General features: G+C 41.2%; 1 protein-coding gene across 1 annotated transcript in view; it reads left to right on the forward strand.

Moving 5' to 3' along the window:
- Positions 1-548: 548 nt before the first annotated feature.
- LOC104920988 (uncharacterized) overlaps positions 549-26088 on the forward strand; it is a 33913-nt gene continuing 8373 nt past the window's right edge. Inside the window, exons 1-52 of the mRNA XM_027284998.1 lie at positions 549-1047; positions 1201-1367; positions 1455-1525; positions 1791-1956; positions 2174-2311; positions 2881-3058; positions 3147-3289; positions 3758-3861; positions 4516-4681; positions 4785-4958; positions 5042-5194; positions 5352-5496; positions 6564-6722; positions 6895-7013; positions 7109-7324; positions 7935-8093; positions 8208-8392; positions 8488-8670; positions 8840-8931; positions 9515-9684; positions 9834-9987; positions 10070-10146; positions 10238-10418; positions 10518-10673; positions 11794-11927; positions 12089-12247; positions 12327-12510; positions 12603-12814; positions 12963-13151; positions 13230-13372; positions 13505-13664; positions 13772-13855; positions 15179-15316; positions 15518-15634; positions 15718-15810; positions 15922-16142; positions 16282-16475; positions 16596-16850; positions 16939-17168; positions 17291-17455; positions 18143-18220; positions 19842-20210; positions 20794-21147; positions 22492-22827; positions 22925-23056; positions 23538-23690; positions 23941-24057; positions 24142-24315; positions 24423-24627; positions 25403-25557; positions 25650-25762; positions 25894-25975. Coding sequence (XP_027140799.1) covers positions 963-1047; positions 1201-1367; positions 1455-1525; positions 1791-1956; positions 2174-2311; positions 2881-3058; positions 3147-3289; positions 3758-3861; positions 4516-4681; positions 4785-4958; positions 5042-5194; positions 5352-5496; positions 6564-6722; positions 6895-7013; positions 7109-7324; positions 7935-8093; positions 8208-8392; positions 8488-8670; positions 8840-8931; positions 9515-9684; positions 9834-9987; positions 10070-10146; positions 10238-10418; positions 10518-10673; positions 11794-11927; positions 12089-12247; positions 12327-12510; positions 12603-12814; positions 12963-13151; positions 13230-13372; positions 13505-13664; positions 13772-13855; positions 15179-15316; positions 15518-15634; positions 15718-15810; positions 15922-16142; positions 16282-16475; positions 16596-16850; positions 16939-17168; positions 17291-17455; positions 18143-18220; positions 19842-20210; positions 20794-21147; positions 22492-22827; positions 22925-23056; positions 23538-23690; positions 23941-24057; positions 24142-24315; positions 24423-24627; positions 25403-25557; positions 25650-25762; positions 25894-25975 — 8487 coding nt within the window. The 5' untranslated portion in view covers positions 549-962. The remainder of the gene's footprint in view (positions 1048-1200; positions 1368-1454; positions 1526-1790; positions 1957-2173; positions 2312-2880; positions 3059-3146; positions 3290-3757; positions 3862-4515; positions 4682-4784; positions 4959-5041; positions 5195-5351; positions 5497-6563; positions 6723-6894; positions 7014-7108; positions 7325-7934; positions 8094-8207; positions 8393-8487; positions 8671-8839; positions 8932-9514; positions 9685-9833; positions 9988-10069; positions 10147-10237; positions 10419-10517; positions 10674-11793; positions 11928-12088; positions 12248-12326; positions 12511-12602; positions 12815-12962; positions 13152-13229; positions 13373-13504; positions 13665-13771; positions 13856-15178; positions 15317-15517; positions 15635-15717; positions 15811-15921; positions 16143-16281; positions 16476-16595; positions 16851-16938; positions 17169-17290; positions 17456-18142; positions 18221-19841; positions 20211-20793; positions 21148-22491; positions 22828-22924; positions 23057-23537; positions 23691-23940; positions 24058-24141; positions 24316-24422; positions 24628-25402; positions 25558-25649; positions 25763-25893; positions 25976-26088) is intronic.

The raw sequence follows: 26088 nt of genomic DNA on the forward strand, positions 1-26088 counted from the left end.
AGACTGAAGAACGTGGCTGAGTGGCGGAGGGCTTTTTTAGTTCACATTTCCGACAAACATAACCAAATCTGCACTTTTACAACTGTTTTTATCCATAACACACAAACACTAGATGTCTCTATTCCCTCGTGTTTTAACTGCAGTTTGTCTTCACAGGTTTATGAATCAGCCTTTAATAGATTAGAGTCTGGTTGTGTGGCTTATTGATTTATGGTCATGTTGATGGTGTGTCTAGTGTGTGTGTGTGTTCAAATAAGCAGATGTAGTTTATGGTTGAAGAAGGGGTTAAAAAGCATAAACACTCATAATAATGTAATAGTAATTCTTGTTACAGGCTTTGTTTTGTCCATGTGTTCTTGTTATTTTGTCCACCCCTTTAGTCAGATAAATTACATCCCAGACTGGATATTTTGCTGCTAGTCTCCCAGCTTTCAAACTTTCCAGCAATAAAGTATTTTCTCTCCATATGTGGCCCATGTCTTATGTCTTGTCCAAGTTAATGGGATTATAAGATAAAACCTCTTTATTTTATGTGAGGCCCAGTGCTGTGTTAAGTGATTGGCTCAGTGAATGTTTGTATCTCCAGCGTGGAAGGTATTTCCTGATTGGTTGCTGTGAGCACTATGGGTCACTGTGGAAGCCCACGTACAAGCGTGGTCATTCAGTGGCTGTGAACACTGCTTGGTTTTCATCTCGCTTACATGTGGAGGCTTGGAGGCAGCCAGGACCTGCAGTGAATTGGGGTTGCTATGGCTATGTCCTTGTTACTGCTCAATTGTCTGCATGTTACACTCTTTTTTCTGCTGCTACATGGTGAGTTTTATGGCTTTTGTTGTGAGTTGTGTTCAATCTTAGTGTGTCATTTAATTTTCCAGTGGAAGCAGAGTCACAATGACATGACTTTGAGTGTTTAGTATGGAGATCTGGCATGTTTTCTATGAAAAATTGAGTTTTTTGTCATTATGTTTGATATTTTCCAACTGGTTTTCTATGCAGTAGGTGATTGCTTTGAGACGGAACCAAATCTCTGTGATTCAAGTTGTCCTGGTGAGAATCCAGTTTATTGCTTATATTGAAAAAAAACAAAAAACACCTATATACTTCAATAATTAGATGCAACTTAATAAAATACGTTATTTGTATAAGATTTGCCTTAGGAAAACACTTCTGGTTCTTATGATCATTATTTCATGTCCATAGGGTTTTCTACCCCTGACTTGTCCTATCAGAGAGGGGTGAGGTATACTTACAGGTATAGCACTACGATTACCACAACCCTCCATGGATCCAGTGCTGGCAGGAATGGACTGGCTTTGGACTGTGTGGTTGATATCGACGTGGTTTCCAAGTGTCACCTAATGATGCAGGTTAGCTTTATTGAAAATGTTTGTGGGGGGAAAAAAAACTTAGTATCACAAAAAAATGGGTTATTTATGCACATGCTTGTCCAACAGATTAGAAATCCACAGATAAAGCGGCTTTCCCCTCAGAAGGAGCACTCTGTGCAGCGTTTAAAGAGTTTGAGGTAATATACAGTAGATTTCATACAATTTGATGTATTTTTTAAATGGGTATTGAATGAATGAATTTATTCTTCATCAGCTCACTTATTTTGCATGCATACATGTGGTTCTATCTGTTCTTCTCGGTCTACAGCATTAAAAGTGTAAGTCCAGATCATTTTGGAATGCTACAATTGTTTTTCCAATGAATATGATACTGTGTTCAGATGCCCCACTTGTCTGTGTTCTCGGGTCTCGGGGGGCTCATCTGGTGTTTTTGTTTCCCAGGGAGTCACTCGAGAGAACGCGCCTCAAGTTCTCCCTCCAGGGGGGAAAGGTCACGGCCCTCTGTCTCCAGGAGGGGGAGCAGGTGTGGGCCCTCAACATTAAAAGAGCTCTACTGAGCATGCTCCAGACCTCCCGCATGGCCTCCAAACAGCAATTAGAAAAGGAGGTGAGGGTTGATTACGGCTATGTTCTCTGTAATACACACCCAGTTTGCAAAATATATACATACAGCAGCTTCTCAGTCATTTCAAAATAAAACAAGTCCAACAACTACTTCTTTTAGTCTGACAAATACTACCTCTACTTCTGCTACAAACAATAACCATCATAATAGTGCGTTCACAGGGTAATTATCTGACTTTTCTTTAATGCCTCTTTCTCAGACGGATGTGTACGGGACGTGCACCAGCAGGTATGAGAGGCGAGGACCTGTACTGCTGAAGAGCAGGGATCTAAAACAGTGCCAACAGTCCAGGCTAGCACACTTCTGGCCCCATTCAGTACTTTTAACTGAAGATACAGTGAGTTTACCCTTCTTTTTTAGAAATGTTTAGAAATGTGGCTGAAACTGAGAGCATGCGCCTTTTCTTGGGGTTTTGGTGGGGGTTTTCTGGGGACTTTGGTGGTATTAACAACTTGAGATGTGAAAACATACGTTTTATACCAAGTCCAGTCTTTTTGACTCAGCACATTAAATATGACTACTTTAGGTTAAAAAAAATCTACAAATGAGTCAGTATTTCTTTCTAAACAGCATTTAGACCATCATTTATTAAATACAAAGAAAATTCAAATAAAACATAAAATATTAGGTTGTGTTGTTGGACACTGACATCAGTACTAAAAACCTGGTTATGACAGTGGTGATATATAATGATTGCTGATTTCCTTTTTCTCTTCTTTGGTTTCTGAGTTTAAGAAAAGTGGAAGTTGAAAATGGGCGATGACGCTAGTTGTCATTTGAGATTTCCTCACTACTAAATAAGAGGATGACCTTTTAAGTCCACCATACATCAGTACTTTGTTTTTTAATAGTAGCATTTGATTCATGTTTTTGTGATGGGAGGCTTGTTTCTTGTCTTTTTGGTAGTCGGTGCAGTCAGAGCTGCACTGTGTTCAGAAACGTGGGTCTACAGTTATGGAAGAGGTGAACTGTACTGAAGCGATTTCCATGGCAACATGGTCCAGGACTTCAGGGCTGGTGAAGACCCAAACAGTGTCTACCCTGCTCCTGCTCAGGGCCCAGCCAGGGAGTCCATCAGGTGCAGGTCAGAAGTAGTATTAACAGATTTGCAGTTACTCTTAGCAACGGTTTTACAGACATGAACCATGACGCCTGTTCTCCTCAATGTACAGATTCTTTAGATGTTGGTGTGTTTACTGACCTGCAGTTTGAGGACGAGGGGGCTGCAAGGCCAGGAAAAGCCCAAGCGTCAACTCCTCTGCAAGCCAGTCAAACTGTCAGGATGTTATGTAGCCTCACATCAGACCCACAACTGGTAGGTCTCAACAGGTTCAAGTTATCTTTAACTGTATTCATCTGTAAGTAACACTTATTGTATGTTTCAGTTTACCTGTCTACCTGCAGTCCTCAGCAATGAATATGAATCACTTTCAAGTACCCTGCCAGACCACTGTTGGCTGGTTTGTGTTTATAAATTGTGGCTTGACTTCCCCTGAGACTTTGCTGTATGAGCCAATCATTTTAATTTCTTTCATACACAGGAGGTCAGTCAAACCTAATTTGGCAGCCTTCTTGATATCCTGTTTACATGGGAAGTGTTTAAAAGAGGCTGTCAGACCCAGAGCCTGACATACTCTGTGATATAATTACTGTGTGGGGATCAGGTGATTGATGCTATGAAAAAGTGTGTTCATAATTCTGCTGGAGGCTATTGGTTACGCAGCAATAGTTTTGAAAAAAATAAATAGATTCATGTGTATGTTTGGATTTTATTTGCTTCTAGGTAGCACAAGAGTTCCTTCAACTTGCTTTCCAGCTGAGAGATCTGACTCTCTTTCAACTAAAGACTCTTTGGCAAGAAGCATCTTTCAAGTGCCGCAATGACTGGTCAGTGTTTTCTCAGTGCCTTTTGGCTTCACTTCTTCTAGTCTCCACATGACTATTTAAGTGGCACATTTCCACACTCGTGCATTATAGCTAATAAAATATCTTGTGCTTAGCTACCAGTAAATTGGATTAAAGCTGAAAGTACTCTCATTTACTGGTTATAATGAGAAAAATACACACAGCCTCTGGCCAAGTCAACAAGTCAACAAAGGATAGTCTGTGTGGGACAGCAGCCAACTTAATCAGACTGAGACAGAGATGATCCAACATGCCAGAACAGTACAGGGTCCCCATCTCAGACCACAGTATACAGCAATAGTAGCAATAGCAGTATACAGAGACTCCAGGAAGTTACTGCACCTGACCAAGACATGTTGTACAGAACACCCCTGTAAAACCGCAATATTTTGTTTTTACATCTTAGTTTTTGTACAGATAAAACAAACATAAACCACCATGTTAATTAATGAGCTTTAGCATTTGCTTTAGGTGCTGCTAGGCAGGTGTTATTACATTTGGACTGATCCAAGCTAGCTGTTTATTATTATTATTATTATTATTATTATTATTATTATTAGTATTATTATATTATTATTATTATTATTATTATTTATTCTTATTCTGATTACTAATGTTGATAAACTGTTTGAACAGGCAGCCTTTGTTGGATGCATTACCAGCCTGTGGATCTGAAAACTGTATCTTACTACTGACTGACCTAATGAGGAGCAAAGAGCTGGAGGAGGAGCAGGCTTACGCTTTTCTCACCACCATAGCCCTCATCCCTCATCCATCACCACAAATAATCAATTCCATCAATGTAGGAACCTCTGGCAGACACTAATAATGACATAATAGTCTATCATATAGAAATGTGTAAGATGTAAGCTGAGCACATCCTGTATCTCTGCTGTCTGTGTTAGGTCTTATTGGAGGTCCCAGAGTTGCAGTCCAAGGCGCTGTTAGCTGGATCATCTTTGGTCTATCAGTTGTGTCAAAGGTCTCAAATGTCCTGCGTTGAACTTCCTCAAGTACAGACTTTCATGCAGAGGCTTGAGGAAACACTGAAGAAGGGCTATGAAGAACAATCCAGTACAGTAAGTGCACTTCAGATTATATACTAACCCTGAACCACTTTTACATAAACAATGCGTAATATACAAATGTTTTCACACAACAGGTTTTTTATGCACTGAAATCAGTTGGAAACATTGGTCTGTATGCTCCAGCCTTCATTCCTCTGCTAAAACACTTCATGCTTGGCCACTCAGCTCCACTGGAGCTGAGACTTGCTGCCATCCAAGCCTTCAGACGCTTTCCGTGCTCAGCTGATGTGAGTTGATTCTGAAAATCATACTTAAGCCAGTAACCTTCATATCAACAGCTATCTTCCTATATGACATGGTAATTGATTCATTATGAGCTGAGGTGGAAGTGAGGGGTGAGTGGCAGTCTAACATCAGTGACTGACAGCAGTTTCCTACCTTCAGAGATCTGTGCTGTTGCAGCTGTACCGCTCCTCCCAGGAGGATCCCGAGGTCAGAATCGCTGCATACCAGCAGCTCATGCGATGCCCCGATCAGGACGTGTTTGAAGTGGTGAAGACGACGCTGAGGAGTGAGACCTCCAGCCAAGGTCTGATTGAAACCTCTTTAGCTTGAAGAGAGGATGCCCATGACACATTTTTTGTAAAGACAACTCCACTTGTGTGGCTTGATATATAAAATACCATCAGCACTTGATGATAATGAATATATTAGTGTTTTACTTGAATTTATTATTACATAAACTGCAGAAATATAGTTTTCTTAATAAAGCAATTATATGGTTAAAAAAATCACAGTTTGTAATATTTGTAACAGAGAAAAGTTTGTTAAGATGTTGGGGTACCATTCTCTGAAAGTGCAGTTATTGTGGTGTACCCCAGGGGTTCATTCTTGGGCTCCTAACATTCCTCATTTATACAAACGATTTACCAAATGTGTCCAACATAGATTAAATAAACTCTTTAAAAACTACCTTCACTATTTTCAGTGGCAAAAAGACATATTGTTAAAACTCATTAAAGAGCTCAAAGAACAAAATGAAATAATTAATTGACAAAAACTTGAGCTAGAGAAAACAAAAAAAACTAACCCAATCTATTGGTATAATTAGGAAATTAAGTTTTTTTGCCTCCGTACTCCATATTATTTAATCTGTCTTTGCTTCTCATATTGCAATATAGTAAGGGCAAGTACATTTATTACAACTCTTCACCAGATCTTTTACAAAGATGTTTGTCAGGATTACAACACACTCAAGCATTTGTTCCCCATCAGCTAATCTTTTTTTTTTTTTTTTAGAAAACTCAACTTGTTAGAATAATTGACATTAACATTCTCCAAATTAAACTTTTATATCACGTAGTGGCATGGCAACAAAAGGACACTCCAGTGGGCAGACAAAATAATGATAAAAATAAAACACTTCATGAGGTTATAAAATTACGATTGCAATCTTAAGAAATAAGCAGTATTTCTGTACCTTCAGTATATTGTAAGTTTTGGTAACAAGCTGATAAATTCTGCTAACCTAGCCTACTATGACTCACCTTTGTGGCAATGTTTGTAATCAAGACTGAGTTATGTACAAGTAAATGTACAAGTACATTTTCTTTTTCTGTTTGACAGTATAAACCTTTTGCTTTTCTGCCTCTCTAGTGGGCTCATATGTGTGGAGTCACCTGACTAATGTCCTGAGGAGCGAAGACCCCGTGAAGCAAAGCCTAATCGAGTCACTGCCTGACGATATTATCAGCAGAGACTTTGAGGCTGAGTTTTTGAAATACTCCTCCTATTCTGACTACACTGTGTCATCAGGTAATGATGGCTTCACTTCAGCTTCAAATGAAGTGAAATATCAATCAGTAATAATGTTTTATTAATAATTTTCCATGATTGAAACACTGACATGCGGAAAGTGTGGAACATTTTCAACACTACTGATTACACTGTTTTTCTGTTTATTTTTCTGCTCTTTTGTTTGTTTCAGGCATGGGAATTACAAATGTCGAAACATCTTTGGTTTTCTCTCCCAAATCATTTCTACCGAGATCTGCCACTGCCAACCTAACATTATATTTTCACGGTAGAGCCCACAACCTTCTGGAAGTGAGTTTAATATCCTTTTGATTTTTGTTTTTCTAAAAGCACATTAGAGTCTTACAAAATGATGCTCAATGCATGCATTTTATTTCTCATCTAAGGTCGACCTTCATGTTGAAAACGTTGAACCGCTTTTGAAGAATGTCTTCGGTCACCAGACCCACGACTCTGATGGAGAGTCTGCAGCTCAGAGTCGAAAACATGTACAGTCCAAAGAAGTCAAGAGGACAAGAAGAAAAATAGATGATGGCCATAGAGGAGAAAAGGAAATGTGTTTATCAACCACCAACAGTTATCTGGACCAGGCCAGGGCCATGGTGAGGTCACTGTGATTGTTGTGAGACAGTTATTTCTACTGGGCTGGTGCAGTTTAACATGTAATCTTGGTCATGTGGGATAAGAGCAGACAAAGACAAGCACTGTTGTACAACATGGGGCCTACTTGCCATTTACATTTGCATTTACTTTGCTGTTATCTTGACTAATTTACTGTCAGTGTATTTTTACTATACTAACATAGTAAATGCCATGAGAGTTGTTTTTTTTTTGCCTGACCAACAGTCTAAAGATAATTAGTTAGCAAATCTTTATATTTGCAATGTTGGATCAAATGTTGGCATTTTTGTTGAAAAATACACAATCAATCAATCAGCAATACTAACTTATTAATTTATTAATTGAGTAATTGTCATATAAGAGGATGTTCACAAAGATTTTGTCTTATTTCGCACATGTAAGTAGTAATTCCAGAGACTGTTCAATAATTCTGAATGCATTTACATTCCAGTAATTACTCAGAAACATGTATATATAATACTAAAATATTTTAAGGATACAAAAGGGTATTTTTATAGTTCTGTATAAAATAATTCAGTTTTTCAGTGAGTTCATTTAGTGATACTAATGTTTTTGTTTTGTCTTGTCCAGTTATTTGGAAAGAGGCCAACGGATGAGAACAGGCCCAAATGTTGGGTTGGCGTGAAGGTGTTTGGCAATGAGCTCAGCGTATTTACATGTGACGATCTCTACAGTCAAATCAACCAGCTGTCGCTGAGTGTGGCAGGGCTGGCTGTCAAACTGCTCAAGGTATACTGGAGGTAGATCATTCTTCCAGTCACTAACTTTGTCTTTGTGTATTCTCTATCTGTCTGACCCTTCATGCATGCTCCTGTTTTCAAGCTGCCTTTCTTTGTCCTCCAGGGTCATGAGGTTCACCTCAACCACAGAGCTGTGTTGATGACAGAAGAGCTGGTTTTACCATCTCTGTCTGGTTTGCCTGTCAAACTGGGTATCAACATGACCTCCCTCCTTTCACTGCGCCTGAAGGGCAACGTCAACTACAGGGATACTTCTCATTTCTCCCTGACTGGATACATCAAACCCAAGTACTTTCACATTACCACATGTAACAGAGGCTATATCTTTGACATTTGGTCACAAACTGTGCCCAGTAGACTGTAACTGGTGTCTTTATTCCCAGTGCCCATGTGGCGCTGTCTGCCAGGATGGGTGTTGATGGTGCTTTGGGTCAGGCTGCAGTGGACTGGGTCTCTGATCTTAGTAGCTCCACCAGTCTGGATGGCAGTATCCAGCTGCAGGAGGGACGAGAGCTCAGGGTGACACTTAACACACCGGAGGATGTCATGGACATCATCTCTGTCAGGTTAGTGTGTCTGTTTAAATGTATTTAAATGTATAAATGCCTCTTTACTAAAGATCACGTAGGCATCAACTGCAATACCAGTCAAAAGTTATATGAATATGAATATAGTATGTATTATTTTGCCTTACGGTTTCCTGAAGAATGTGTGTGTAATTTTTCTTTTCACCAGCTCCAGAGTGTTTCAGCTCAGTGGAGACCACAGAGAGGAGATAAAGGGGCCAAAGAGTCGAGTCCAGAAGACCACCTGTACACCAAAGACCTGTAAGTCCTCATACACTGTGCATGGCCATTATACATGACACACAAAGGTGGTGTGGTTGAGTTTCTAGCAGACTGAGATCTAAAAAATGTGCCCTGTTACATCTTAATCTATAGATTTTATTTTATTTTTTAAATATCACAGCACATTACCTTTTGACAACTTGTGCTCTGATGCTTGCTTTTTAGTCTTTTTTTTCATTTATTCTTTATATACTATACTATATTATACTTCTTACTTTATTATATATATAATTTCTAAATGTGTTTTGCATCATTGTTATTATAAGCTGATGCTGACAGTATTTTCAGCCCCACCATTGGACAATATTTGTCTATACTTGGCTATCATGTAACTGTTTTTATTGTACTTGTGAAGGCTGTCTGCACTGTGTTTTGATTTGTTTGTTGATGTGTGTAATTAAGAAAGTTCATTTCATTCTGTTTTGTTCTCTGATCTGGCATAAAATCACATAGTTATGCATCAGGAATTATCAAAGTGTTTGAGTGATTGAATAACTTTCTGCCATGGTCATAGTAAAGTACTTCGATTTTTTACCAAACGCCGATCTCTGCTTCCTCACAGGGTCAAAGATGGTTGGCTGGCAGCTGTGCTCCAATGCCTCTTACCCATTACATGCCACAGGTATTTCCCTTCCCCCTCCAGGACCAGCCCACCTTTCCCTGAGGCTGCTAAAGCTGGACAGAGGCCTCCACTACTACCTGCTGGAGGCTGCCTACTCAATGCTCGCTCAGGTGCAAGGAAATACAAACATCTAGTTTCATCTGTGAGATGATTCTCTCTTTTGTAAATGGTCTTTAAAGAGTACAGACTTGTGTGGGTGTGATCTCTTTATCTAGTCTCATAATGACTGACGCACAAAGTTGCCCTACTTATGTTTCAGAGAGGCACCTGGCTCCCCAGAGAGGCCTCTATACATTTCCTCCTGGCCACTCCTCAGTCCTCCATTTCCAGGGACATGTCTCTGGACCTGACCTTCAACCCTCACAGACTGCTGCTGAGGATCACCCATCCTCTGAAAACCATCCACATACAAGGTCGGTCACAGAGGGAAACCATAACAAAAATCCAAACTTCTGTTAAGCTTTAATGCTAAAAATTTGTTGTTTTTTTTCTCAGGGCAACTTGAGCAAGAGAGGAACATAAAGTCAGGGAAGCTTGAGCTGTTGATTGATGGTGTTCATTATTATATCATGGTAAGTGTTGAGTTATTCTGAAATGCAAATATTCTGATGGATCTTGAAATGATTCAGTCATAGAAGATGTTGATTAGTTTGTCATCTTCAGGGTTTGGTCGACACCCACAACCTCCTGTCAGAGCAAAGGACACGCTATCACCTTGAAGCCAAAATGGCCGCTGATGGACATCCCATGATCCTCTCTGCTAATGTTACTCGTGGCCTGGGCAGGAAGACAAGCTTCTCGGCCACTGTGAAGAATGTGTTCAGAGAAACTGCTTCACTGTCAGGTATCCAATGGAATGACCAAATAATATGCATTTATGATCTCAAGATGCACTGGTTTTATATTCAATATGTTGTTGCTTTATCATTATTACCCACATCAGTGTCTCTGGAGCGCAGGCGGGATGGCAACAGCAGGCAGTACTCTGTGGAGGCAGAGCTCCTGTTACCCGGTGTGGTCGGCAGTAAGATGTTGGGACTAATGGAGCAGAAGGGCTCACTGTGGAGCTCTGCACTCAGGCTCAAATATGGTCTGGGAGGTGAGTGACTGAAAAACATACAGTGTTAAGTTCTGATGCCACACGACAATTTAAACTGCTACCTTGAACCTACGGGAAATCCAAATCCACAATAGCCTTCTATGTAATTTAGGGTCTTCTTTACATAACAGTGAGCATCTAAAAAGTAAATTAGTTTCAATCAAGATTTTAAATCATCGACCGTACACCTTCTGAATTCAAGTTTCTCTCTTTTACTGAATTAAGTTTAGCTCAAATGCTAACTTATAAAACACACCAAAGTCGTGATGGTTAGTCTCCAACTGTGGTTTGGTCAATATAAATCCTCATTTCACTGAGTAAGATGTGAAAATATTCTCGTAAAATTACTGTTTTTGTTTATCTGGTCCGGTTGCTTCGAGATAACGGCTTCAGTTCCTCGTTGGAAAAGACTGTCTGACAGCAGAGTAAAACGGTCAAAATATACCGAACACTTGCTAAAATACATTTCCTGCAGTACATTGCCTTCCTGTCAGTGCTCATGAAGGAGCTGTCAATCAAAACGTGACCTGCCTACACAATCTTGAAAAATGGCCTTGAACACCAAAAAGAGCTGTTTTTTATCTAAGTTTTCTGACAGTTATGAATGTTTACTTTCACTCTAATCTTTGTGGATGCTTAATAAGATGCTCAACTTTGGTATCATATATGTTGCACATGTCTACTTTTGTCCAAAGTATGTCCATCAACTGCCTATCCCAGATCCTAATTTAGACTGTGTGATGATCTGTCTTTTAGATTACTGTGAATAACTGGAAAGACGTTTGCTGTTGAGTTTTTCAAAATGTTTTCTTAAGCACCACAAACCAAACGCAGTTGAGTGTAACTGACATCAGCCTCCAACAAACCTGGGCTGTAGTATTAAAACCCATCCAACACCCCCTAAGTGACGCACTAGTGAATAATCAGATGAAGATGTTGTCACATTTATGACACTACAAACTGTCTCCCGGATCCTCAGAAAGTCACACCACATGGATTTCCATTTATAGCCCCCGATTATCAAATGTACTTTAAGCAAATGTCTCATCTTCGGGGATTATATCTAATTTGCAAGTATTTTACCAACATCATTTTCTCCTGACCTTTGACCCTTACCCAGGTGATGCCCGCCACCTTCGTCAGGAGTGCTACATGTCTCAGAGACTAAGGAGTGAGAGGGACTCAAACCTCACGTACATCATGAGAGCAGATCATGAATTCTACTGCACCAGCATCGCTCCTATCAACCACAAGGTAACTGGAGACATGAAGGATGACATAAGCTGTTCATATGAATCTTAATGTAATATGCATGATAGGTAAGATATAGACTCAGTTATTTGGTTAGACTGGCTATTCTTCCTGTGTTTAAAGAGCTTTTGGTGTGTTTTGTGTGTGTGTGTGTGTGTCCATAGATCCACCTCAGGCACGAGGAAGGGCCCAACCATATTAAATCATCCCTGGACATGAGCTACGGCAAACACTGGGATGAGATCAACAACAAACGCACACTTCTTCTGAGCCAGTCTTTCAAAAACCAGTCCACACAAAATCACACCAGCTACACACTCGAGGTAAACAAACTTGCATCTGGCTCTGGCTCTTATTACTTCTTACGTTAAACTAAACTAAAATATTCCATCTCCCTTCCAGTTCAGTCTCCAGGTGCCAGAGAAGAATTTAAACTACAGGACTCAGCTTCTGCACTCTCACCTGAGACAGCTTGGATCTGAGAGCAGCACCCACCTCAAAATCAACTACAATAACTTGATGCCTCTAGTAGTCGGATTACACTGGAAAAGCCCTCCCAAAGACACCCTGCAGAAAAAATGGGAAGGTAAAATGAGTTTTAACGCCCAATATGGTTTGTTTTGTTTAAGTTATTTTTGAGGCAATGGTCTGCATCATGACTCTCTTATTCTCCTCTAGCCACATTTAACATGGACACACCATGGCTGTACATCTACACTGCCCACAAACTGAACCAGCACCAGCGCCACACACTCCAGCTTACATCCGAGCTGACAGCCAGCAAGTGGTTGACCATCCGTAACCTCCTCCTGGAGGGTTTCTACAGGGACAGGGACAGAGAGAAGGAGGCCCGCCTTAAGCTCTACACACCAGCTGTTACCTACATCCAGGTAAGGAGCGGACATGCTGCTCCATCTGAACATTTAATAGAATTCAATGAGATGATATCATATTCTGTGATAGTTGGGACTATGAAAATTGTACATTTGCGTATGTGTCTGCTTTCCATGCCACTCTAACTCTTCCATTCCTTCCCAGACAGGAGGGTGGGGGGTTGCCGGGAAGCGAAGTGTGAAAGCCTCTGCCTCATTCAGCTCATTGTGGACCCCACCCTTGAGAGGAGATATCTCTCTGGAGGCCTCTAAATTCAGCCACACCCTGCAGATGGCTTCCACCTATGGCAAGCACAATGTCAGCCTGACTGCTGCCCTGAACACCGTGGATAAGGTGAGTGGTCACACTGGGATGAATGTGTTAAGTTAAATGCTTTTAACAAATCTGTGGCTATCTACTCACTTCTTTAAGAATTTGAAAAAGAGGCAAGCAATGCTGAAGATGACCTTCTCAAAGCTGAAGAGTCCGTCCACAGAGCTGGAGTTTCAGGGAGTCATAGAGGAGCTGAGGCGGGACAAGAAGATGTATCAGAAAACAGCAATGCTCCAGCTCAGGTCTGTGCCTCACTCTGACTGACTTATGATGAATCTGTTGATGTATTATATTTTCATTGTGATGATTTTATTACAAAAATACAATGGCAGTGAGAACATTGCTGACTTTAAAAGCATCACCATATCGCACAGACAGCCCTTCCAGACCTTTCCTCAGACTCTCCTCCTGCGGGAGACGTTCACAGTCGACCTCCTCAAAGGCCTCTACATCCTTGAGTCGAAAGCTGGTTTCCACGGAAACAGAGAGGTTATCCACACCCTCACCCTCGGGTACAAACCACCGAGCCCTTTTGTAAGTTTAGCCAAGTTAGTTCATTAATAAATCTTTAACAGAAAGTGAGAGAGTATTTGATTCTTGTATTCAGGGTTTTTATTTTTTGTGACTCTCCTCATATTTAGGTTTGTTCTGCGCTGATTCATCCATTCAGCTCTGACATTGTTCCGTCAGACTCCGAAATCTGTGTGACCATAACCAGCAACCAGGTAAACCAGCCTTCAAAATTCAAAAGAATGACCGAAAAAAGGCACTGCGCTGTTTATGCATATGACCCCATTTCCATGCATCATAATGTTTGGGACAAAGGGCTTTACATGTGTTTGTGAGTTCTCAGGTGTGTTTCATTGTTTTATTGGAGCATATACAGTATAAGGGAACTCTCAGCATCATTTTTTGATTCTAGGCTTTTGGTCACTTTGGTGTTTGTCTTTGGTGTTAGTTAACATGAGGATCAGAATTCAAACCATTATACAACTGAGAAACAAGAAGATAACAGTAAGTGACATTGGCCAAAGAATTAGTAAAATGAACTTATTAACTTATATACTTATATATACGACAGATCAGAAAGACTTTTCATGAGGCAGGTGTGGATTTGTGAATGACCACTGACTGCAGAAGACCTCATGAACATAAAGACAGAGGCTACACAGCAAGATGCAAACCCTAGTTCGCTGCAAAAACAGGATGTCCAGATTACAGTTTGCTTAAAAAGCATTTAAAAGAGACCGCTGGGAGATTTCTGGGAAAAGGACCAAGATGAATCAGAGTAATGGCAGAAATATAGTGTGGAGGCAAAGAAGTAAGAAGTAAGTGCCTAACTTATTGTCAGCAGTAAAATATAGTGGTAGGGTTGTTATGGCCTGGGCCTGTGTGGCTCATTCATCTTCACAGAAGATGTGACTGCTGATGGCAGTAGGACAGTGAATTACGAGGCGTATAGGAACATCTTATTAGTTAAAGTTTGGGGAAATGCCTCCAAACTCATTGGATGGCATGTCATCCACCAGTACAACCCTAAACATGCTGCTAAAGCAAAACAGGGGTTTTTCAAAGGTAAAACATGGAAAATTGACTTGCCAGGTCAGTCACCTGATCTCAGTCCTACTGAGCTTGCTTTTCAAAACAAGCAGGAGCTACAGATGGCTGCAGTACAAGCCTGGCAGAGCATCCCCAGAGAAGATACCCAACACCCAGTGTCCATGAGTCACAGACCTCAAGCAGTCATTGCACGCAAAAGATATGCAACAAAGTACTAAACAAGACTAATTTACTGTACATACCACGGCTATGTCCCAAATATTATGGTGTATAAACAATGCTGTATATGCTGTGTATAAAAAAACGCTTGAATTTCCACTTTGACCACAGGTGACCTAAGAGTTGTCCTAAACATTATAGAGGGTACTTGTTGGTGTTAAAACATGTGGAAAATGTATTATGTAACTTATATACTGTAAGTTGATAACATGAGGAAAAATTGTGAACATTTGTGCATGTAATATATTTTCATACCTGCTCCTTTTCAGACCCAGAAAGACATACAAGGGAGGTTACGCATCGGTAGCAAGGAGAGACTGACTTTCTTTGGACAAGTTCAGTTGAACCCTTTGCACTCAAGTCACCAAGCGATAAAAGTTAGAGCCAACTTCAGCCATCAGCTCGAGGTAAAACAGCCTCTGTGCTGCCTTTTACTGATAAAACAATTGCCAACAGGTTGAATTTTTTCTCATTTCTATGCGATGATTCGTGTGATGCAAGCCCATAGTAGTCAGCGGTGTAATAAGTGATGTAAGTCCACCCCTGACAGCGTACAGTATAGCTTACAGTAGAAAAGGACAAACTTGTGACTGTTATTACTGTTACAGCTGCAGCTCCCCTCCTCTGCTATAGCAGAGGGAAACATATATTGGGACCCCAAAAACAACACTGACTTTGATTATCAGGCCAAAGGGATGCTGAGAGTAGAGCGACAGGAGTGCAAAGTGAGTAAAACCAACTCAGTATTTGAATTATTGTTTGTTTAATCAGCAGCTCTGATGAATTTATGGTGTGTGTGTTTTTTTAGCTTTCTGTACAGCTCAATGGAACATCAGGCAGAGTCGGTCTTTATTCATCTCTGAGTCATCCCTTCAAATCAAAGATTCCCAAAACATTAGAGGTGGGCCACTTCTGTGTTTCGTCAGTCATTGAAAAAAATTTCTTCAAGTTTTTAAAGTCTTACAACAAATTCAGATTATGGAACATTTTATCATTTTGCTGTTTTTTTAAGGTTAAGGCCATTGCAGATATTTCTACAGTGGCTGGTCGAGGAAGTAGCTCTGTACATGTGAGGGCTGATGGGAAAGACAGGGTGAAACTGGACGCCCAGATGTCCCACATCCTCCAGAGAGGAGAGAGAGCTGTGGCACTGACGGTTAACGTATCCCAGAGCTTGCTGCCTACTGCCACTGACCTGCATGTAAACATGACCGCTAATATGTCCTCACACAGGTGTGTGCAACCACCATTTTAACACATTGTCTTAGAGGTGTACGTTCATTGTCTTTATCAGATACACAGTGACAATCATGTATTTCTCTTATGGACTTTTGAACTCATGGCCGTACTGTATTCTTCCTGTCCCCTCCAGCGTGTCTCTACATGGCTCCTATAAACAAGGGCATGAGGCTGTGCTGGCCCAGGTCAAAGGGTCTCTAATAAACACCCCGAGTCTCCAGCTGGCTGTGTCTGGGGACCTGAGGCACTCCATGGCCAGCCTTGCTATTTTGCCTCCAATCCTAGGGTTGGATGGGGCCCTAGGATGGTCTGACATGCTGGTTGAAGGTAGAGGATTATTTGAAAATACTGATTATAGTCATTTAATATTACATGATGGCACATTTGAACATTCAGCTGAAAAACACCCTGAGCACTGTAAATACATTTTTATTAATGTAATTGTAGGACAGATGAGAGTTAGAGTGATGGAGACAGTGTACAGGGTGGAGCTGAAACATCAGGAGGATCCTGGAGATTCTTTGGATAGTGAAGATGAAGAAGGAATGATGGGAAAGAAATTCCACGTGGCCCACGATTGGCTGTGTGTTTGGGTGGACGCAGAGCATTCTTGTGTGAATGTGAGCCGCCGACTAGGGGACTGGGGGACAGGTGAAGTCCATACCGGACTATTTCACTCCTTCCAGCTGCTCAGGGCGACAGGTAATCAGTGCTTTATACGTAACACGTGTTCTACTTAATACATTACAATCTCTCCTGGTCTCTCAGTTCCTTTGTCTTCTGGATACAGGTGTACCTGCTAGCAGTAGTGCCCAGGTAAGGTGGGCCCAGGATGGCGGTCGACTGTCAGTCCTGGTGGACCTGCAGGCTGGATCTCAACAGCTAAAAGCTGAGTTCAGTGGAGGCAAGACAGACCAGGTTATCCCACGGTGGGAGTATGTCTCCAGGCTGCAGCACCAAGTCAAAGCTCTGCTGAAAAGAGGTGTACCAAGCTCCATACAAGCTAAAGCACATTACCAGGTATAGGAGCACCAACTATTATTTCCATTTCTTGCAAGTTCAGTGCAAATGCATCAGTGTTATGCACATGCACATGCCTATTTTCCCTTCCTGTATTTTTATGTTTTTCTTTCCATTGTTAGTTAGAAACAGAAGGACTGGACACAGGCTTGGTCCTTCAAGTGGAAGACGAGAGAATGGTTGATGCCCTTTTTTATGTTGGATCAAGAAATAACAAAGCTATATTGGTAATGTCTCTATGGCAACAAATGAAGCTGCTCCAGGGACTTATACCCACTTATTTCCAGGTAAGATTAACATAATTTACATCATTTTGCAGATTTCTGTTTATTACTATAAATGAGAACCTTGTGACTTTATTTAACAGGTAATCCATAAGATCTGTAAAGTTCTGTGTCACCAGTATGATAAGAATTGCTTTTTGAAATAAAGTCTAAATGGAGGAATATATAATTTGGGGACCCAAAGATTGATCCCTGAGGGACACCACTTTACTTTGCCATTGTTGCATCCATATATTGAATCAATGCTAAAATTTCATTACCTGTGGACAGAGTCAGGCTGGCTATTTCCTCCTCTTCCCAGTGTTTATGCTAAGCTAAGCTAACTAGCTGCTGGCTGTAGCTTCATATTTATCATACAGAATGAGAGGAGTCATATTAGTCTTGTCATCTAACTTGCAGCAAGAAAGAGAATATTTCCAAAAATGTCAAAAATACTGTTGCAGCCTGTCCAACAGCACACCATAACCAGTAGTATCAAATTAGGCCCTAAGAATAAAACATGAATACACTTTGAACATTAAACATGTGTTTTGTTGTTTTATAATAACGGCTCAGATTAGCAGTCGGTGTACCACAGAATTTCACATGCCTGGTCTAAAGTTCAGTAATTACTCAGAAATTCTTCCATCTCCTCCTTCAGTTTCGTCTTTAAAAAACAAACTTTACCAACAGGGGGTTTTGTTTTCACAGATGAACTGCACAGGGGACGCCACCGCAGACCGTCTCTCAGCCCAGTGCTATGGAAATGTGGCAGGTCGCCCTGTGGAGGTACGAGTCTTTCGCTCCTATAGACCACACAACAGGCTCTGCTATGGCCTGTCATTCGTTCACTTTAGCCTTAGTGCTCAAGCTAAAGGCTGTTACAGTTCCATTGGTCAGAAGGAACTCAGAGCTGACCTCACTCATACTTCTGTGCCACTGCTGACGCATCTGGGTGTGCCCACTAAATCTAGTCTCAGGCTCCTGCTCCGGCCTGGGCCTCAGCGGTGGGCCTTAGGATTTGGGTTGGTTGCTGTCCCTTGGAGAACCGACTTGATTGTGAGACTGAGGTTGGAGAGGCCTGGGCTATATGGCTGGCACGGGATGCTTGAGTTTGGGACCCGTGGTGTGACTCACAAGGCAGAGATGACAGGTCGCATGAGGGTGGAAAGCTGGTGTAACATCTGGGCAGATGTGAGTGCAGCATGGGACTCAATCACTTCAAGTCTATTGGTGTCTGTACGGTGTAACGGAGTGGGTAGGCTGGTGTGGGTGCAGGTCGGGAGAGCTGAGGGGGTTGTACCACATAAAACCTCTTTAACTGTTCATGGACAAGCAGGGAAAGATGGACTCAAAGGATCTTTGGCCTTGGAAAATGAGCCTGACTCTCTTCAGTGTCTCTTGTTGATACTGCTAAAGGACCAAAAGGCTGAAGTTGACTGGACCTTCCAGCATCAATGGGCCTCTCTTGCCTCCATCATGCCAAAAAAAGTAGACCTCCAGGCTTCAGGTCAACTCAGTGATACCTTTCTCTCAGGAAGTGCTCAAGTCTCTTTCAAGACCCACTCTGCTCAGATTAACATGACTACCACCTGGGAGCCCTCCACCTCCATGAGGGTCATGCTTCAGCAAAACCTGGCCACCACTGGTGTACCAGGAGAGCTTACAATTAGCATGTTGACCACTGCAAGTCAAGCTGAATTGGAAGTGGAAAGTGATGTTTGCTCCATGCTTCTCCTGGCAAATCAACACTGGGGAAGAGAGGACAGGAGAACCAGCTGGAATTTTTTTGTCCATCAGCGATGTGCCGTACTAAAGGTTAGAGAGGAAACAAGAAACAACACCAGGAAACTTGTTTCTCGACAAAAAGAAAGCAAAAGAAACATCTTCACCTTGGAGATGTATCTTGTCTTTCCATGACAGTATGACTTGCATTGATAACACATATATTATGAAAGAGTAGCAACAAGACCATGGCTGAAATAAACACAAGCCTGTATATTTCAAATATATATATTTCAGCTACACTTCTAGCATGGCTTTAGGGATGGCAATGTCGAATGGTCTGCTATGAATTTTGGTACCACCATTCATGTTCCCTTCAGAATGAATTCTGATTTTAAACTTCAATCTTAGGTCAAAGTTTGAATGTATCCTATACTTTTGTTTATGACCTAATACTTGCAAATGACATTACCATCAGCTGTAGTGATTATAAGCTAATGTGAGCATGGTTACATACATAAAGGCTGTTAATCCTTTAAGCAATGGTCTTGTCTGTATATTTCAGAATATCCATGTTGAATATATTGATGATTTATTAATATTAAAATCTATACCTGTAGTACTGTACATGTATCTGAAGTATAGTTCTGTTTCTAATTGTTTCTTTTTAATTTTTCCTCAATAGTCTCTCCTGCCATCACAGACTTCAGCCAACATCTCCATTGTCCGCTCTGGCTGCTCCACAAATCTCCACGCTGTTTTGCTGGCTGAAGGGGAACAGAAAGGCAGTCTTAGTCTACATTTAACTTGCCACCCTCAACTTAGTCTGAGAGCGTCTGCACAGCACTCGCTGGAGGCAGTACAGATGATGGGTTTTCCTATGCATGGAGCATTAATGCTGAATGTTTCCACTGCACATCTGCCTGGTGTAGAGGTTGGCCTGGAGCTGGGACGTTGTTATTTTAGGGGTAATTTGGGGAAAACAACGGCTTCACAGACAGAAGAGCAGTCTTCCTATGCTGTAAATGTGACCAACTATTGTCCTGCTCTACAGGTAAGAAAATCTCAGTTGCATGTTACATTGCATGTAGAAACTTGATCAAACTAAGATGTTTAAGTTGTAAATATTACCGTTACCTCAAGCTGTGGCAACACATTGGCATTTCTTTCATCACAGTTAGAAGAACCAGGATGTCCTACATGATTCAACCCTGTCTATGTTAGCACAGCCTCCTTTGAAATGCTTTTTCCAGCCCATTAGAAGGTCAAGCTACAGCTCATTAATCATAGCAACGGAGCAGAACAACACAAAGGATGATACAGCTGCCAGGCCAGATCACTATCACCCCTATTTGACTTGCTACCACTATGAAGAGAGACATAGTTTCTCATTCCACCAGTTATGACCATAAACATTTTGAAATCAGTCTGACGTCATAAAACAAGTCAGTCGTCAGTTTCTAAACTAACAAAAACAAAAAGATAGAATTCTTCTTATTTAGATTTACAATTTAGATGTACTGTAGGTGTGTACATGAATGTGTTAACAGCAGAAACACTTTTGGAAAAATTAATGGAATTAGTAATTATGATGAGGCAATCTGAATCTCTCACTTTCACATATGCCTGTGCCATAGGGAACAGTCCTCCCTGTATCCCTGGCTCTTCAGGGCCTCCTCTCAGTCGTCCCTTGTCAGCTTACTATGACCTCCTCATTGAGGGCAGACAACCAGGACCTCTCTCTGGACCTAAGTCAGTCCTGCAGGCCTCCACATCTCTCCGGGACATTCACACACTCCTTCCTTGGTCTGAGGAGCCATGGTGTGCCCCAGATGATCACTGTGGAGGCCAATGCTCCTGGAGGTCCTGAGCAGGCTGGGGTCCTGTTCATTAAAGCTGGGACATGTTACATTAGAGCCAATAGGTTCATAGAGGCCAAAGGGAGAACACAGTGGCTCTGGACTCTGGAATCAAAGTGCCCAGTGTTACAGGTACTGTAAGGTTTTGTGGATGATTACTAATTCTTTTACATGAATGTTGTATTAAAATGTGTCCCTGCCTGTCTGTCCATCACATTGATAATTGAGGGTGTGCCACTCAACCAAGTTGACTTGAGCTGTGGTCTGAATAAAATTTAATATAGACTAAACTACTCTTACAAACATTATAAATAGCCTTAGGGAAGCACTACTAAGACTGCATACTGAGACACTCAGTATGTTATATATGAAGTTGAACCTGTGATTTACCTGCAGTGAAAAGTCCAGATAGACTTTTTACAGAGCAGCCTTTTTGACAAGAAATAGTAGGATAACGCAAGTGTGTCAGCAATGATACTAAGGTTTCATTCAGGTCAATGTCAGGGTGCTGCTTAGCAGACCTTTTAAATTTGATATGCTACCGTTTTTGTTACAATTTTAACAACATAAAAAAAGGACAAATCACACGACACATACTTGCAATTATTAACAAAGATGAGTAATGTGATCAGCCTCCGTATAACTTTCAGGGTGTGTTGTTTTTAAATGTTTGAAGAGGTTACTCATGTTGCTCTAGAGTCTCAGGTAGTAGGTTGTTGCTGTATTTTTAACTACACGTAAAAAGTAGCACAGCAGCATGTTTCCTTTTGGTCATTGTCTCACTCATTTGATGTACATGTGTGTGTGTGTGTGTCTGCACACTCATCTCTTATGTCACATAGGGTTACACACAGTCAAGTCAGATTTTACTCAAAATCACAAATCACAATTTGCCTTAGGGGGGCTTCACAATCTGTATCGTCTGTCCTTTGTTCGGCACAAACTGTGACATTTGGAAGTGATGTAGCTACTTAACGCCAAATGAGTAGCTTGTGAGCATCAAAGTGTTGATCTGTCCTCTGTTGCTATTATACATGTCGGCTCACTGCTACACTAACTGGAAGGTAACCTTAACTGGTATCATTGATAACACCTGTGTTTACCTCGCTATTCCATGTCAAAATGGCCGCTGTGAAAAGGTCAGTGGGTCATTAATCCTGAGCCACATCAAACCCACACTGAAATCTAAAAGCATACCTCCCCATAATAGTGGAAAAATGTTTAACTCTGAAGGCCCCAAAAACAACATTTTGATAAAAGGAGAATGCATCATTATTTGGGACACATATTGGTGTGTTAGCACTATATGTCATTTGATGTATTTGATTATTTGAGGTTGTTTAGATAAATTTTGATCTTTATGCTTACCAATAATCTTTTCAACAATCAACTGATGTGTGTTTTAGCTGCTCGGTGTTATTTATTCCATTATGGACCAATATCAGTGATAATGGCATGCTGTTCTGTCTATTCTAGGGTCATTTTAATGGCTCAGTGTGGAAAGACCCTCAGGATACCTGGACCGCCACAATGGACACTGATCTGGAGGGGAAAAAGGGTTTCCTGAGGTTGAGTGCAAGGGCCTGGCCGGAGCTGTGTGTGGATGGGGAGCTCGTTCACAACCTTCCTGCTCTCAGAAATGTCCCGCAGCACAGCAGACTGAGAGTGACCAGTAAGGCTGGAAAACAACGATATGACACCGAAGCGTTCGTTCAGATGGAGCAGTGTACAGTCAGAGCAAGTGGTGTTGTGATGTCACAGAGAGGCCTGCAGGGGTCGCTGGTGTATCACAACAACTGCACAGTGATTCAGGTAGAATAAACATACACACTGCTAATTAATTATTTGATTCATGATGAATTAAATCTATAATAACTTCAACTATTTCTGGTTCCAATCATGTTTGAAGGAGTGGGGTAGTCCAGACAGGATGCAGTCCTCCGGGTTGTTGGTTGTCTCCCCAACTGTTGCTGAATCTCAGGTTTCCATGGCGATAGATGATACAGAGCTACACGCGTCAGTGGCGCTTAAGAAAACTAAGGTCTGAAAATACATTCAAACATTCGTGACAATTGTTACATATCAATTATTAATAATCAATTTTTTATCAGTTGACCTTTAAAGGGTGTGAGATGTGTTTTTATCCATATATGTTTTTACTAGTGTATAATCACCTAAAAAATACAATTGTTATGTTTATGTTACCTTAGAATGAGCCTTTTATAGCCCAGGATAGACAAACTAAACACTGCCTCTAGATTGGACATTCTTATTTTTTGTTTTTGCAGTCACTGGACACTTTTCTTCATGCTAGAAAGGAGAGGGTGAGGCAATGGTGTTGCAGTCATAATTTACATTACTAGATGCCATTAAATCCCACACACAGGTCCTTAAAAATGTTTCAAACAGTCATATTTCACTTGTAATGCATCTAACACAAGGTTGAGCCTTAATTTATCTATTTTCAGAGACTGAGGATGTGGCACCATGTCCAATAATTCAATGCTGTTTTTATTTTCCAGGATAAAAATGAGGCATTGCTTAGTTTAAACCACTCTGTGCCCCTGCTGAAGAAGTTTGGTCTCCCTGCTAATGCTGCAATTACAATGAATTGTGGGAGTCATGGCAATGGCTCGTACTATTACCTGTTAGACAGCAGAGCTGGAAATCAAAAGGTAGGCATTAGCGCACTCAGAAACAGTGGGATGTTTGATGAAGTGCTCTTTCAAACCACACAGGCCTCAAGTGTGGGGGAATAATAATACACATGCACTTATAACCACAGCTGACAATCCATCTTTGCTGACAGAATCACAAAGACAAAATCTATTTCTATTTGTGGCAGAGGGTTCTCAAAATGTGCACGTTTTTGTTCATGATTTATATATAACAGCTGCTGCAGTTGATGTTCTCACTGTTTTACAGATAAGTCAAGAGATGACAGTGACAAAGATGTCTGAAACATTCAGAGTGAAGAGTCATTTTAGACACACGGTGAGCTATCTGAAGAAACAGGGAGTCCCTGCAAACAACAGCATCCAGGTCAGAAAATGATTTCAAATAGCTCACATGATGAAGGCGTGCAGTCTTTCATATAATTAACATCACAGTGGACTGTGTGTGCAGGTCGATCTTGGTTCTGCTGGGGGGAAGACCTTGACCTTACAGTCCCAGTTTGGAGGTCAGCAGGCGGGAGTGAGACTTAAGATGAAATGTCTCCCCATGACCAAAGAGATAAGAGGAGCCATGTGGCACAGCTGGTTATGGCTACAGGACAAGGGACTGCCCCGTAATATAGAGGTAACATAATACATTAATGTTTGTGTTCTTGGTCTACATTGGTTTATTGGACAGGTATTTATAGTTGATGAAAAACAAACACCCCTCTTTTGATTTTCTTCTCCAAGGGCTTTTGTTCCATTCAGGGGGTCTTTTCCCAGCTTCAGTCCAGGGCTCAGCTCACTGTGGACAGACACAAGCTGCTTGCCTCTGGCTTGAATGTCAGTGTGGCTGATGGACGGCTGGCCCTGATGCTCTCCTACTCTCCACTGGTTTCTAATCGAACAGGGATGTGGCCCAGTCTGGACACGAGCCTGACTGCTCAGTTCAAAGGTCAGACTGTATTAAAAGCTGGATTTAATATTTGTGTTTGTTTTTTTAAGCTTATGTTTCGTTTTTACTTCAACATTCCATATGTACAGTACAGTTTTGACATCATCTCACGTCATTTCGTATATACATAAATACACCCACACAAAAAATAAATGACAGTGTATCATTTTCTAATTAGAAATTTGGGTCATTGCAGCCTTATCAGATATGTGATTTGTTTCATCTCATACAGTTCCAGTATGTTTTTGAGACAGATGTAACCAGAGGTTGTATGTTGGCAGTTCAGGTTTCAGGCAGTTTAGTCACAGCTCCTAAGAGTATTTGTAACAAATAGACTTTAGGGTCTTTGAGGATCTTGGTGGAATTTGTGTTTGTTTTAATGTTGTTTTCTGAAGTTTGGGATGTCGAAGTACTTTATACGTCTTTGTTTCTCAGTACATTTTGAATTTAAAAACAGTGAAGACAAGACAAGACATGACAATGTTTTTCTTCATCCAAGTATGAAAGTTTGCAAATCTTGTCTTATAGTTTCATCAAAAGGTTCTCCTTTGAATCCTACTATTTAAGTACAGTGTTAAAGACTGACCATCAGATGTCGCTGTTGACTTTATAAATGACTTGGGACTTATCAATTCAAGGTGGTTAAGTATTTTTGAAGTTTAATTCAAATATCCTAAATAAAGTCATGGATATTTTTATTTTTTTTAATTCTCAGGATGGGAATGAGGTATTATGGTTTTAATCTTTAACAACAGTACTCTGGTACTGTCTGCAGGTCCTCTGCGGAGCGCCTCAATTGACATTCACAGTCACGACTGGAGACTCCAAGTGGTGGGGGATGTAGGTGGCTGGGGGGCACGTGGAGGGTCCAAGGAGGCCAGAGTCACACTAAAACACACCGTACAGGGACAGACTAGCCCTGCCTTACAGGTAAGGGGATCATATAGTATATGCCAAAAATATTTAGAAAATTCGCAACATCAGTTCTTCTGTGCTAACTGTCTCTGTGACTGGTGATGTAGGTGGAAGCCTGGGGAAGACTTACTGAGTCACAGCTGAGGTGTTCTGTGGCTGTGAACCCTGAACTCAGCTCCTCACTGGCACTCATCCTCCAGGGACACCACCTGCCTCATAGGTACTGCGAACACACACACATACAGAAAACCACATCAATCACGCTGCTTCATAGTTTATAACCAGAACACCAGCTTGACATGCAGAAAATTTAACACACGCACTTAAAGTAACAAATGGTCTTTTGTCCAGCAAGGACCTGATGGTGAAGGTGGTCCAGAATATTCCTAGAATGTTGGTTTACCTGCCTTCTCAGCTCAACGTCCGCTCTCAGGTGCGTTCTTATTCTCGAGATCTTCCATACTAATAAATCATATTCAAATGAGAATGAAGCAGCACGCTCTGCATCAGCAGAGATTTATATTCAGTCCTGATCGCTTCCTGGAA

This window comes from Larimichthys crocea, chromosome XII, assembly GCF_000972845.2.
Source record: "Larimichthys crocea isolate SSNF chromosome XII, L_crocea_2.0, whole genome shotgun sequence".
Taxonomy (NCBI): domain Eukaryota; kingdom Metazoa; phylum Chordata; class Actinopteri; family Sciaenidae; genus Larimichthys; species Larimichthys crocea.